Source organism: Enhydra lutris, unplaced genomic scaffold (genome assembly GCF_002288905.1).
Source record: "Enhydra lutris kenyoni isolate GAN:26980312 unplaced genomic scaffold, ASM228890v2 scaffoldscaffold7, whole genome shotgun sequence".
In the NCBI taxonomy this organism is placed as follows: domain Eukaryota; kingdom Metazoa; phylum Chordata; class Mammalia; order Carnivora; family Mustelidae; genus Enhydra; species Enhydra lutris.
In genome coordinates, this window is record NW_019154091.1 from 36,262,928 (window position 1) to 36,278,154 (window position 15,227).

Genomic DNA, 15,227 nt, shown 5'->3' on the forward strand with positions numbered 1-15,227 from the left:
TTGGGTCTCTCCTTGTCTGTCTCTAGCCCCTATATAGTGATGTTAAGTGAGTTCACTTTCAGAATAAATGCACTTACTCTTAGGAGTAAGATACAATGGGAATTGTTCCAGATTTACATTTCTGGTCTTGATTTTGCTCTGGTTTTCTTTTAAAATTATTTTTAAAGCAGAATGAGTCAACTTCTATCTTGATATTCCAGATTACAATTAATTATCTTTGACACATTCTCATCATAATAGTTCTTTCTCATCTACTCCTAATCTTGGTTGATGGCATTTCCTTTTCCCAGGTCCCAGATTCATAATCTTTGGAACAATTTTGAATAGTAATCTGATGAATCACATTATAACCTCTTAAAATTGTTTCATCTAGCCTGTCCTCTTTATGTCTGCTTGAATTATATTTTCAAAAATCAGTTTATTTAGAACATCCCCTTAAATCTATCTGCCGATATCCAAGGTTTTTCATAATAAAGTCTAATCTTTGTAGTGCATGATTTACATTTTTACACACCTTAGCTCCAACTTACATTTTCAGATTCTTCTGAGACCAAACACATTTGCTTTATGTAAATCATGTGTTCTCAGTCCATCACGAGCTTTCAAAATTTTAACCATTCTATATAAATCAGCTCATGTGGTACTTTATAAACTTTCTTTATCTCTATAGAAGAATTAATTCTCTCTCTTCATACTCATTTGGACTTTAGTTTTTACATTGCTCATGGAAATTTTGTTATGGTTATAAATATATACATACAAACATATATACATATATACATATACATATACATACATATATGTAATTTCTTTTTAGATTTCTAGTCCTTGACAGGAAGGACTGTGCTATTTTATAGTCCCCAGAAATGGACATTTGATAAATGCTTAACATATTGGTGAATTAATGAATTAATAAATATTTTGAAATAACATGAACCTGTTCCATCTTCTTTGACTTTGGCTTCCACTTGCATGCTCATGTCATACCCCTTCTGTCTCAGCTGGAATACTTTAGTCTTCACGAGTTGTGTGAAACAGCCTTCACTGTCTGCCTGAAGAGAAAGAAAGTTTCTGGGTCCTCTGGTTTGCCGTCAAAAAAGTCATTTATCAATCTGTGAAAGCTTTTCGTTGGCCAAAGGAAATTTTACAAAGTTCTGACCATCTTTTAAGTGCTGATCCTTTCCCAAGCCAAAAATGGCATCAAATTTCTTCCCAAGCCAAAAATGACATCAGATGTCTTCGTTAACTGTTGAGTTACTCATTGCCTACCTCTCCCTTCCTCCTTCTCTTCTGAAAGTCTATCCCGTTTCTGCCAAATTAAATTAACTAGTTTCCAAATGTGCCATCGTACTCTCTCTGCATACATAGTTTCTCGAGTGATAACATTCTTTTTCTTCCATTCTTATCATGGCCAACAGTTACTGCTCTTCTAAACACAGCTCAGATACAACACCTCCTCTTTGATCACCTTCAGCTACACGTGAACTAAGGATTACATTTTCTTAACTATATTTCTCTATGCCTAGGACATTAATAAAAACATGTATATTCTTTGAATAGATGAATCATTATAGTTATTAGATTTCCAAACTAAACATTGGGAACCACATCTTAAGAAAGATTTGTTTTCATTTTTTTACTTATTTACATGAAAATATGCATTGCATAATAAAGCTTAAGCATATTTAATGTACTTATATTTACTTATCATTTTTTAATTTATTCACTTGAAAATAAAAACTAATTCTTGTGTCCTTGATATATTAGAGTTTTGGCAACCTTATTTCTCTCATGTTTATCGTTCTTATTGATGTTTATTTTGACATTAATCGTCATATTGGTCACCGTTGCCTCTCATTAATTTTTGTTTGTTTGTTTGTTTTTTTAAGAGAAAGAGTGCACACACCCATGAGTCTGGGAGGAGGGGTGGGGAGGGTAGGGGAAGAGCCAGAAGGAGAGGGGTAGAGAGAATTTTATGCAGGCTCCACACCCAGCATAGTGCCCAAAGTGGGACTCTATTCCACCAACCCAAGATCATGACCCAAGCTGAAACCAGGAGTTGGGTGCTTCACTGACTGAGCCACCCAGGCGACCCTCTCTGAAGCTTTGGTAACTTTCTTTTCTTTCTTGTCACTCACTGCCACTCCCTGGGCTTTTATGTTATCTTTTTATTCTTCCATATGAAGTTTAGATTCCATAGCAAGTCATTTGATTCTTGAACTAACCAAAAAAAAATTTTTTTTTAAAGTAAGCTCTTCACCCATCAGGGGGCTGGAACTCATGAACCTGCATTCAAGAGTCGTAGGCTCTACCAGCTGAGCCAGTCAGCCACCCCCTCCAACTAACCAAATTCTTAACATCTGTTACATTCTTTTTCTATTATCTGTTTGATAAGTGAAGGCCAGCTTTGGATACTTCCATATTATTTTATGCCTTTATACCTGGCATGCTGATTGCTCTCAGAAGAAAGTTACAAAACTGGCCAAATAAATACCACTGTAAATTCATGAACCCAACTTTCCAGTGGGCTCCAAACATTACCAGGCGATCTTACAATGTTTCCCTTACTCCACACTACTTTCTGTTGTACTGTTTTCACCATACAATATTATATTCTTTTGTATGATATTCTTTATTGCATTATAATCCATGAGAAAACAAGATCTGGTGTTAGTGTCTGGGGAGAATGGTTTCCACATACCTGTTGACTGAATTCTTTTTTTTTTTAATATAATTTTTTATTAACATATAATGTATTATTAACCCCAGGGGTACAGGTCTGTGAATCTCACACACTTCATTGCACATACCTTCCCCAATGTCCATAACCCCACCACCCTCTCCCTCCCCGCCCTCCCCCTGGCAACCCTCAGTTTGTTTTGTGAGATTAAGAGTCTCTTATGGTTTGTCTCCCTCCCGATCCCATCTTGTTTCATTTATTGCATACCTGTTGACTGAATTCTTCACAGATACTTTGTGAAAGTCTTCCATGGCAGGTCGAATGGTATCGTGAGTATTTTCTGCATACATTAATTTTCACCAGACCAGAGACAGGCTTTCCATATGTGTATCTATAACAGTAAAGCAGTTATACAAAAGGATATTTGATATAAACAACTCCTATATTTTTTCACATGATTTGATCCATTCATATATCCATCTTGTTCATATACCAATTATATTTCCTTCCATACCATTTGTACTTGAGAAGCACTTATTCTGAAACTAGGTCTTAATTATCTAAGTGGACCTACATCTACAACTCTAAGAGAAAATACTTACTGAATCTTCTTTGAAACACCTCTAAAGGGAAAATTAACAATGTAGTGTTTTTCAGATCTTTCCTCCCTTTCAGTTGAGGTTTTACTATAAGACTATCTTATTTCTTTCTTTCCCCGCCATCAGATGATCTAGGTTATAATTCCAACTTTGACAACACCTAAGTTTTTTCAGGGAAAATTTTAAGGACATGTAGACAGGGTATTTCTAAATCTTCCTTAATTCATATGTATTTTAAGAGGATAAATGAGAACTTAAATGGGAATTTAAATATTCAAAAACACTAGTTACATATCACTTAATATATCTGTTATAAATGAAGAGTAGCATAATGACAGTCCGATTCTGCCAAATCTAGTGGAAGGATATACTATGGTATGGTCTGAATGTTTGCTTCCCCCCCAAATATATATGTGGAAATCCTAAACCCTAAGGATGATAGTGTTAGGGGACAAGATCTTTGGGAGGTGCATAGATAGTGAGGGTGGAGCCTTCATGAATATGATTGGTGTCTTTATAAGAGGCTCCAGAGAGATCCTTTGTCCCTTCTGCCATATGAGGACTTGCCAAGAGGGCACCAGCTATGAACCAGAGAGAACCTTCACCAGAATGTGACCATCTTGATCTTGGATTTCTCAGCCTCTAGAACTAAGACTAATAAATTTCTGTTGTTTACAAATTACCCATTCTGTGGTATTTTTTCATAGCAGGCTGAGTGAAGTAAGACATGATGGGAAGCCAAACTTAGTCCATTGTTTCTCAGAGTATGCTTAATGGACCACCTACATTGAAAATCTGATGTATGTATTGAGATTCAGAGTCCTGAATTCTTCCTCAGATTTATGATTGGAATCTTTAGATGTGGGGGTCAAGGAATCTACATTTTAACCAATCACCTCCATAGATTCTGATGTTCACCTAAGTTTGAGACCAATTGCTTTGGTCCAAACTGTGAGGTAGATGAGTTTTGGCTTTGATGACCCTGATCCTCCCCTTTTTAAGGTTTCTCCCTGCTAATTTCTAGGAGGGCTGATAAAGCAATAAGCCATTTACTATATCTCACTTTGCTGAATGTTATCTTTAAGTGTCACTCAAAGGGCTCTCCCTTCTGAGGGAAAAATCTCAAGCATCAAAACTGGTAAGAAAGATGAAAATATGATCCTCACACTGTTTTCAAAAGCAAGAGGTAAGGTGTCCTCAGTGCGTATGGAGAATATTCTACTGAACTAAAAAGCAATCAGGGAAATAACTATGACACTTCTTTTAAATTCTACATTATATATCTATATATCTATTTAAGAAGGTCTGCTTCATTTTTTCCCCCTAATTTTCCATAGTTTGTGAAATTGGGAGCAATAAGCGAATGGGGATCATAGGAGACATAATAACACGGAAGTTATGAACATGAGCATGAGCTTGAGCTGGATGTCCTGTGTTCAGTTTGGCACAGTGTTTGGCATGTACAATGTTTCATGCAACTAGATTTTCTTTTTTAATTGTAGAGACATACATAGGGTGAAGAGTTGAGGGTCTGGAGCCAGGCTGCTGGAGTTAAATTCTAGTCTCCTATTTACTTGAACAAGTTTTCTATCCCCCATGTTTTATAGTTTCCTCATTTGCAAACTAAGGATAACTATCCGCATCTTACAAGGCACTTAAAAAATTTTCTGGCACATTTTAGGTGTTCAGTAATTGCTTTTGTTTGTAGTAGTAAGAGTGTCCTATGCTACCACCCCTGCTCTCTAGCTGGAGCTCAGGCATGTTGGAGAGAAAGTCATTCTCTAATTAAAATACTTTGAAGTCCGGTAACGATTAATTGCAATGAACATAGAGTAGGGAGATCAAAATGGATGAAAAAATGTAACTCACAGGCCACAGGCAGATACTGTAAATTCTTCATCTAGAAAACTGATAGTCTTGGGCATTTTCACTTGGACCTCGAACTTGGGCAAAACTGTTGTCAACAGAAGGAAGAAAGAGGTGAAGATGGGTGGGCAGGATATCTTGTAAGTATTTGCAATGATTCCATTACAGAACCTTATAACATCGAATCACATGAAATGATTTTAATTACATTAAGAAGCTGCAGGGCCTCTACTGACCACAGAAATGTGATTATGACCACGGGTATTTGTACCATGTTTATTTTGTTATGCTGGTACTACATTTCCTAGAATCCCCTTTGAACTTGGTTGAGACTTAAAGATGGAAAGAAAGTAGCATCATTACTCTCTGAAGATCATCATGGTTAATTCGATGTGGTGGCAGGTACAGAGAGGTGAGGAAATTCCAATTTGTCCTTATTCTTTCCCTCTGTGTCCAATTTTTCCCAGTTGCTTGTCCTGCTGACTAAAAGAGTCCCCAGACCCACCACCAGACACTTATTACAGAAATAGAGAAGTGGTAGATATGAAGAACAGATACAGCCAGTCTTCCATAGATTCTTCTGTCAGTTTCCCTTTGTGGTCCACTTTGGGATCTGAAGGTACCCTGGAAGGTGCTAATTTATTCCTCCCCACCCAGGGTTCAGGAGAACTGGTTAGTAATTTCCTATGATCTAGCTCCCCCTCCTGGACCCTCACTTTCCCATCCTCTCTCACAGTTGTGTAAGGCTTGCTGTTCCTGTAATATATCCCTGTTCTATAATCCTCATAGCAGTTCAGGTGAATTTGGGGAATGATGTTTTTGTGAACAGTCTCTTCATCCATGGCATGAAATACTTCATTTTCATGAGAAAATCCACATGGCTGATAACTAATAAGATGGCTTCAATGTCTGACCATTTTGAATAGAGTAGTCTAGGTGTAGATCATAGACAGCCAGGAGGTATAAGATAGAGATCAACAGATGCATGCAGATATTTGTTGCGTTGGTTAACAATTTTGGTTTGAATAAGGTAATGGATCTATTAAAATCTCTCTTACCTCTTACTGGCTCTGTGATTTTGGTAAATTCCTAAGTATTCTAGTATTGATGTACTCATTTGTAAAATGGAGACCATAGAGTATCTGCTTCAGATGGTTGATACGGGGATTAAATAAGATAGTACATGAAAGATTCTTAGTGAATATTTGGATAAATTTAACAAAAAACTTGTTAATTTCCAACTATTATCTGTTAGATTTTTGCTTATATCTGTGTGTCAAAACTCTTAAACTCTTAAGTAATGTCATAAATGTCTTGGAGAAAGGGAGAATTCTTACCATATTCATTCACTTCAAAGGGGTGCTCTGTTTTTTCCCCTGACTCCCTCTGAACCTTGACCTTATAAGCACCCAGAGCAGGCTCCACTGAGAGTGGGAAGGACAGCTGGCTGAGTCCTCCTTGTAGTCTGAGACTTTGCCATTGGAAAATTCGGTTCCTCTTGGGATTCTACAGATAAAAAATATTATGAGTTCATAGAAACAACTGAAACACATCATCTGAGTAGAGGAAAAGCTTTTTAGGGAGGGCACATTGGGAGTTGGATAAGAGATGGTTGGTAAATTGCCACCAAAGGTACTGAGCAAAGTTTTCTAGGACTTACACACTGAGGAAAGGGCAGCAAGTTTACCAGCAATGACATATTACAGATCGCAATACCTCTTTTTGAAATTATGCATATCCAATTTGGTCAGAAATATTGAAAGAGGCATGAACTTGTATCATCTCAGGGGATTTTTTCCCTTCATTTACATCTTTTCCACTCTCCAAAGGATTGAAGATAGGGAAAACTGTTTAGTTTTGGTGAAGTGCTAGTGGGGTGGGAAGAGAGGGGTGGCAAGAGGCAATGGAACATAACTTGTAGTAAGTCTTCATCCCATCTGAGATGCATAAGATATTACCTACCTCAATATAAACCACTGGGAACTGGAAAGAAAAAAAAAAAACAGTGTGAGTGTGGGATAGACGTCAGAACAAGAAAGCCATTTCATCAACATTGATACGTTATCCAGATGAGAGGAAGTGAGTCTGTGTATTTCTTGTCCAAACAAGGAAATGTGCCCCAGTTTGGTTTACCTGTGTAGTTTGGGACATATAGCTCTTGAGAAGTCATGACTTTACCTTTATGAAATATTGTACAATTGAGGAAAGTTATGCTATGGTAAAAAGGTCCAAATAAATTTATTTTGCAGATGAAATTTATCTCTGAGAAAGTCTCCATTTCTCTAAGGGAGAAATCAAATGCACTTACTTTCTTTTGTTCAATAAAAATTACTGGGATCTTTAAAAGGATAATTTCAACTGAATATTTTATTTTAACAATGCAGTTGGTGAACTGGTTTCCCTGTTCTCCAGCAGTGGAACTCTTATGAGATCGTATTGGTTTCAGGTTCTGCAAAAAGTGGACTTGACATTTTTACCCATTTCCCCCAACTCATCCACTGTAATGAGACTTACCGTGTCATTCAAAGGGCGAAAATTGACATCCACAGAGACAATGCGGAATCTCACTGAAACATAGAGATTTTCCCCATTAAACTACCCAGTGGGAATCGAGGGTAAATAACACAGATAACAACATGCCTGGATTTTCATGACTGCAAAATAAGTTAATAGGGAACCACACACCTGCCCTGTAAAGTGGCCCTTGCTGATTTGGTTCCTGATACCTGTTTGTCCCGGTTTATAGATGGGTTTGTCTGTTTGGACAAATACAAGGCTGTTTACTTTCATGATGTGCACTCTCTTCCTCTTTATGAACTGCTGGGTTGGCCCCTTCACCTCCACAGTAATCAACCCTGAGGAAGACGGGAACTCCGGAAGCTGTAAGGTAGAAAAGAGCTGAAAAATCTGTGCAGACCCACTTCTGAATGTCTCAGTATTTCTGACTTTCTTATTTCTCTGGTCAGTCCCAGAGAACCAGTGAGGAATAAATAGAAAATTATGTCTCTGGGTTTATAGATTCTTAGGTTTAATGTAGCATGACAGTAACACTTTGTTGATTTAAAGGGGAAATGTCTCCACAATGAAAGAACTAGTTCTTCAAACAGTCACGGGGGTGAAGGAAATAACATGTTCTCATGTCCACAGCAATACGATGGCATTAAAATGATTATCAAATATTATTTTCCGATGGTCAACATCAACATTATGTGTTATATCATTGGTAGTAAGCCAGTATCATTAACTATTAAATTCCTTATGTAATAACAGGTTACAAGGACAAGACATTAACCAATGACCACTTGTGAGATCTTAAATAAGTCACTTAAATTTATGACTTTTAATGTTTTTGTGGGTAATGGCATGAACTTTATTTCCCTCACAAGTTAAAGGGCAAAGGAAATCTTTCCTATAATTACTATTATGTTTTGCATATTGCACTGGAATTGTTTGTAAATATTATGAAAGTATATTCAGTAGAATCTAATTTTAAAATCACTTTGTACTTCTCAGTGTTTTCATTATGCTTTTTTATTGTCGGGGGTCAGGACACAAGGCATCAGCTAATAAATATGCTCTTCCTCTAACGAGCTTCCGTATCCCAAGGAGTCATACTGACAGTAAACGGGCTGCAGTAGAAGGAGTTCTTCTCTGTCACCATGTCTGCAAGGAGGATTCTGGTCTGCATTCCATACTCCAGAATTATGTTCAGTGTCACCGTCTCATTCAGGTGATTAAGCATGACACAAGCTTTCTCGGGAACCCCAGCGTACAGCTGTGATGGGACCAGCACCAGATACTGGCTGTGGAAAAGAGGTGTCTGGATCAATCATGGAGAAGTTGAAAAGACATCATTATTGTGGCTGTATTCTTGATCATCTTTTCAATAATCACTAATCATAGAACAGAGCCAGATTTCAGCAAGAAGGTAGAGGAATGTATTCTTCAAAGGCCAATCCAAAAGACCTTTGAAACTCAGAAACCTCCAACCAGTTAAACATTAATATGCTTCTGTTGTGCTGTGGAAATATTCACCCTCACAATATTTGTAAAACTATTCATAAGATATGGATAAGCAATCCAGGAGTCACTTTGTATTTTGGATAGAAATTATTTTCTGGGGCACGCGGGTGGCTCGGTTAGTTAAGTGTCTGCCTTCGGCTCAGGTCAGATCTTGCAGTCCTGAGATAAAGCCCCACATTGGGCTCCCTGTTCAGCAGAAACTCTGCTTCTCCCTTCGCCTTTGCCCTGCCCCTTTGCTTGTGCGCTCACTCTCTCTCTCTCTCTCTCTCTCGAATAAACAAGATCTTTTTTTTAAAGATTTTATTTATTTATTTGACAGACAGAGATCAGAAGCAGGCAGAGAGGCAGGCAGAGAGAGAGAGAGAGAGAGAAGCAGGCTCCCCACTGAGCAGGGAGCCCAGGGCGGGGCTCGATCCCAGGACCCTGGGATCATGACCTGAGCTGAAGGCAGAGGCTTTAACCCGCTGAGCCACCCAGGTGCCCCTAAACAAGATCTTTTTAAAAAAAGAAGTCATTTTCAAATTTAGAAATGTGATACCATTCAGCTTTAACAAAAGGAAATCTTATCATTTGCAACAGCATGATGGGCTTTGATATCATTATTAATGAAATACGCCAGAGAAAGATAATATTGCATGCTGTCATTTATATGTGGAATCTTTTAAAAAATAAAAACAAAAACAAATTCATAGAAACAGAGAATAGAAAGGTGGCTTCCAGGGCCTGGAGTAGAGGGGTGTTGAAGGAAATGTGGAGAGGTTGGTAAAAGGGTACAAACTTTCAGTTATAGTAAGATGAATGAATCTGGGGATATAATGTTAGACATGGTGACTATAGTTGATAACTGCATTGTATAAATGAAATTTGCTGGAAATTGAATCTAAATGTTCTTAGAAAAATAAAAGAAGAAGAAGAGTAAATATGCATGAGATGGATGTGTTAATTCACCCAATGGGAGGAATCCTTTCAAATATGTGTATATGAAATCATCACGTGGTACAGTTGAAATATTTTGTAATTTTATTTGTCAATTATATGTCTATAAAGCTGAAAAAACTTTTTTTTTTTTTTTTTTTAGCAACAACAAAATGTGATGAACCCATTGATTATCATGAAAGCATTAAGAACCTGCCTACCGGTGGTCTTGGGTTTCATGTGGATGATATGAATGTGCTTATTTCAGGACGCTAAAGTGGTAACAATTAACAGGTAAAGAGGAGTTGAACTGCTTTGCAGTATTTTTCCAGGAGCAATTTTAGCTCTTTTCTCTCTTACACTCTCTGATGTTAGAAGACAAGCCAAGCTAGGCAAGGCTAATCACCAAATATATTACCATGTCCACCCAGAAGAAAATACCACTTTCCTGCTGTTCTTTGCCCATCCTTTGCAACCACTCAAACGCGCTGTATTTGCAATGCTCTGGTTTGCCCAGGCCTCTCTCTCCTTCTGAAGTGTCCTTATCTATCTGGGTACATCCTATTTACTTCATAGGACTTATCTCAAGAACAGCTTTCTCTTTGCACACTTAGGTGATACCGCTTCTCTCATATCACTTAAAAGTTCCAGGAGGAGGGAGGTTTTCTCTGTGGGCATTCTCACAAAATCCTGTAATGCTTGGTTCTGGCTTTGCACTGTATTCCTTTCTCTGTGCACTATCTCCTATTTTCTATACTGTGAGGTATTGAAGGCAGAGCCCACATTTTGTTAATCTGTATATTCCCAAGATCTAATGCCAGCATTCTACAGCTTTGCCGACACATTGAGTGATCTGACACACAAAGCCTGGCTTGTGTGAAAAGTCATGCATTCGTCCTGGTGATCCCTGACTGGGGGAAATAGGGACACTGAGCCATTTCACAGTGGATGAAACACAGCAGCCCTTTTCATGAGACAATTATAAAAGTATGATTTTTCCCCCTTTTTGGCGGGAATTTTATATTATTATTAAATGAATGTTGTATAATTCTGTATTCTTATTTGGTGAATGTTTCATAAATGTTACCGCCTTACATCTCTGTGCTTTCTAGAACTGTAGTATGCCCCTTTCCACATGAGCCATAACAATTTACTGACCTTTCCAAACCCCTTCAACAGCCGATAACTTCACAGGATATCAGAAAATAAGTAAGTGAGACATATCAAGAAGCAGATAACACAATGCGAAAGAGAAGGGCAGTAGAATTTTCTGGAAATGTTGCTTACGGTTTTGAAGCAGTGGAAGCATCTCTGGGAAGGAGCAGGAGAAATAGAATCAAGACTGGATTAGGCAGTTGATTTCCCCTCATGGTGGGGAGAGAAAGAGCAAATAATAGGAAGCTGAGTCCTTGATTCCTTGAATTCTGTTCTTGTAATCTCTGGTTTTTATTTTACCTGATGGGCAGTGAAAGGAAACTGCTAACCATTTATTTTCGTAACATATTAACCACTTCCAGTATAAAAAAATCAATTCCAGATTATTTCTACAACCATCAGTGTTCTTTAATCCACTTTCTCAAATTTTCTAAGTCTTTGAAGAATAGGACTTTTAGGGTACACTGGCTTGATTATTAATCAGTACCTTAAATGTTTTTAAGAAGAAACAAAACAAATTATATGACTTGATGAAATCAATCAACATTCTTGACTTTCATTTTTTTCAAAGAGGTATTAATGTAAATACATATACCATATCAGTTTTTAATAGTCTAGGGAACATCACATATTCCCCTTGGCTTCATCCTATCTGGTTCTTTAATGGAACAAAGAAGTGAAATTTATCACAGGATTTTATTTATTTAATAAACATATAATGTATTATCACAGGATTTTAAACAGAATAAATCTGAAGACAATCTCTCCCTTGGTTAGCAGCTTAACGTGTGCAATTAATAGCTCTCTTTATGTTTGTTTGTAAGGAAAATGCGAATCCATCTGGATACAACCGATGGAATGCATACTTATTATTTCTAAGTTCATTGAACATCTAGAATTAAAGCCAACTTATTCATTTTATTCCCTAATGAAATGACCTTTATTTGATGAACATTCTTATTTAATTCTACTTTGAGCAATATAAAAATGTTTCATCAGGGTGCCAGGGTGGCTCAGATAGTTAAGCGTCTGCCTTCAGCTCAGGTCATGGTCTTGGGATCCTGGGATCAAGCCCCATTTTGGGGGGACGGTCCTTGCTCAGTGGGGAGTCTGCTCTCCTTCTCCCTCTGCCTGTTGCTCTGCCTGCTTGTGTTCTCTCTCTCTCTGTCAAACAAACAAATAAATAAATAAATAAATAAAATCTTAAAAAAAATATTACCAATTGTGATTCATCATCCTATTTGCTTTCCAAGAGAGATTGGGGTGTTAGAATCTATTTTCATGGAATCCTGAAAATAAGAAAGATCCACACTGTTACATTAATTTAACTGGGACCCCAGAAAATGAAGTGGGCATATTTTGAGTAGAGAACCAGTTTAAAATAGAATGTGGTGAGAAACAGGCTTTTCTATAGATGAAGTATATTTTGTTTTTGACATACTTTTTTTTTTGTGTGTATGGAAAGTTTTCCTTTTATAAAATTTAGATCATATCTGTTGCTAAATTTTTATGGTATAGTTCTATACAAACATCCTGTCTCCACAGCTTTGGTCTACACCTGCAGCATAGAGTTAGTAGAATTTGTACAACTAGTTCAGGTCAGTAAGCTGAGAATTGCGGTAATAATGTGTTACGGTAAGACTTCAGCATTAAACAGTCACCCAAATTCTCTAGCCTCCACTTTCCTTATGTAACAAAATTGGAGGAAGTTTTGTTGTTAAAATATTAAGTCAGGATATCAAACAGCCTGAATCACTGAATCAACATATGGAAGTCTATGGCCTTTGAGAGTTGCCAGGTCCACAGGGGACTCTGAGGGAATGAAAAACAGTCTTTAATTTAAACCAGAAAGATTCTGGAATTTTTTTTTAATTTTATTTTTAATAAACATATATTTTTATCCCCAGGGGTACAGGTGTGTGAATCACCAGGTTTACACACTTCACAGCACTCACCATAGGACATACTTTTTTTTTTAAGATCTATTTATTTATTTGAGAGTGAGAGAGAGAGCACGAGTGAAGGGAGGAGCAGAAGGAGAGATAGAATTTTAACCAGGCTCCACACCCAGTGGGGAGCTAGAGGCGGGGCTCAATGTCACTACCTAAATGACATGAAGAGGCGCATACTTAAGCGACTGAACCACCCTGGCGCTGCTTTGTCTACATTTTGTAAATGATCTGAGAGAGTGAGAAGTGATGCTAGTGTACGTGGCCACCTTGTGAACTGTAAAACTATAGGTATGTAAGATATTTCAATTCCCGGGAGGATAATAAACTGTGGGTGACATAAAGCCACGTCAAAGAGAAGAAGCTATAAGAAAGCATTGTCCTGGCCCTTAGTAGTGGGCAAATGTTTGCTGAATGAATATAAAACTCTTCTATTTTATTTTGGGTGCTTCCCTCACTAGAATCTTTATGATTTTTTCTTTTCTACTGAGCTCCCCTGTGCTCTCCCTCTCCACTCTTGCACTTCCATAAATAACACACTTTCTACCTGTTTAATGTGGGATGAATTAATGTATAATAAGTAATAAATGACTTATAAGAGGTCCTATATTACTTTTCCCAGGCATAAATAAACTTATTGGATGTGCCAAGAAACCTGGCCAAATGTCTAATGACTAAAAATAAAAAATCCATATTTAGATGAAGCAAAAATCACCACTGTAGCTTGAACTTCAGGCATGTAAGAATAAATTGGGTGTCTTCAAAACTTTTCCATCTTGATTTTTAATTATAAATTTTATTAGGTATATTTAATATATATATTATGTGGCATAAATGATACTTTTCTTAGCATTCTCAACTAAAACTTTTACATTCTTTGGTCTTCAATCTTTTTTCTTATATTCCCTAAAAGAATTTTATTAAACGTGTAACTTGTCACACTTCCTTAACTTAAATATTTTTGTCATGTGCAAGATGATAAAAAAGTGTATTATAAGTACTGCTATTTTAAAAATAAAACTATAATACCACTTTTTAAACATATCCAATGAAATGTACATACTGTTAGTAATTTATTGCCTACCATCATCCATTTGTTGGATTCTTTTGTTGCTAGTCGGAAATTTTACATCATTCTTGCTTCTTCTTGATCTTATATTTCCATTGTAGTTTCCCACATAATTTTATCCTGGTGTTTTATTCTTCAATATTATTTATTTATTTATTTATTTAAAATTTTTAAAAAGATTTTTATTTATTTATTTGACAGAGAGAAAGAGAGAGAGAGAAAGCACACAAACAGGGGGAGCTGCAGGCAGAAGGAGAGGGAGAAGCGGGCTCCCTGCTGAGCAAGGAGCTGGATGCGGGGCTGGATCCCAGGACACCGGGACCATGACTTGAGCCAAAGGCAGACTCTCAACCAACTGAGCACCCAGGTGCCCATACCCGTTCATTTTAATGAACACCTTATCATTCATTTCTGTAACTAAAGATAATCAAAATCATTTAAAAAAGTTTTTGTACCTATAAGGTTCTGAGTAGCAATGCAATTTTTCTGGATTGAATTCTCATTACAAGTGTCAGCATATTACCTATCAAGACCATATATATCTACTACAATCTTATTAAATATGAAACACAAGAGATAATTTTGTTTGAAAATAACTTCTTAGTGAAATAAATTGTACATTTCATTTATCTGGTTTCTGCAGTCAGATTTTGTATCCTGGAATGAATATTACTTATTGCTCTATTAAGGCAAGTTTCCACTATCTATTTACCTCCTATTTTTTCTATTCTATTCTATTTCTTTTCTAGAATATTCCTGTTCTGTTTCCTATCATGTAGGTGTGAGCACCAAGAAATCTTGTTCACATAGAGAAGAGTGAAATGAGAGAGGTTCAATTAGAACAATATCATTTAAGTACTTAGGCATCTCAGTTATAAGCCAAAGGTCATATTATAATTATCATTAAATATAATTGTAGTTACATAATTATAATTCTCAGCTGAAAAAAATAGCCTCCCTAATTTTGTTGA

At 36.8% G+C, this 15,227-nt stretch overlaps 1 protein-coding gene across 1 annotated transcript in view; it reads right to left on the reverse strand.

Annotated features, from left to right (window-relative positions):
• LOC111142064 (pregnancy zone protein-like) overlaps positions 1–11,453 on the reverse strand; it is a 43,578-nt gene extending 32,125 nt beyond the window's left edge. The window contains exons 1-9 of the mRNA XM_022495007.1: positions 11,371–11,453; positions 8,765–8,948; positions 7,872–8,025; positions 7,660–7,712; positions 7,108–7,128; positions 6,483–6,651; positions 5,149–5,233; positions 2,948–3,071; positions 938–1,052 (exon numbers count right to left, since the gene is read on the reverse strand). Of these exons, the coding sequence (XP_022350715.1) occupies positions 938–1,052; positions 2,948–3,071; positions 5,149–5,233; positions 6,483–6,651; positions 7,108–7,128; positions 7,660–7,712; positions 7,872–8,025; positions 8,765–8,948; positions 11,371–11,453 (988 nt within the window). The remainder of the gene's footprint in view (positions 1–937; positions 1,053–2,947; positions 3,072–5,148; positions 5,234–6,482; positions 6,652–7,107; positions 7,129–7,659; positions 7,713–7,871; positions 8,026–8,764; positions 8,949–11,370) is intronic.
• Between the last annotated feature and the right edge of the window lie 3,774 nt (positions 11,454–15,227).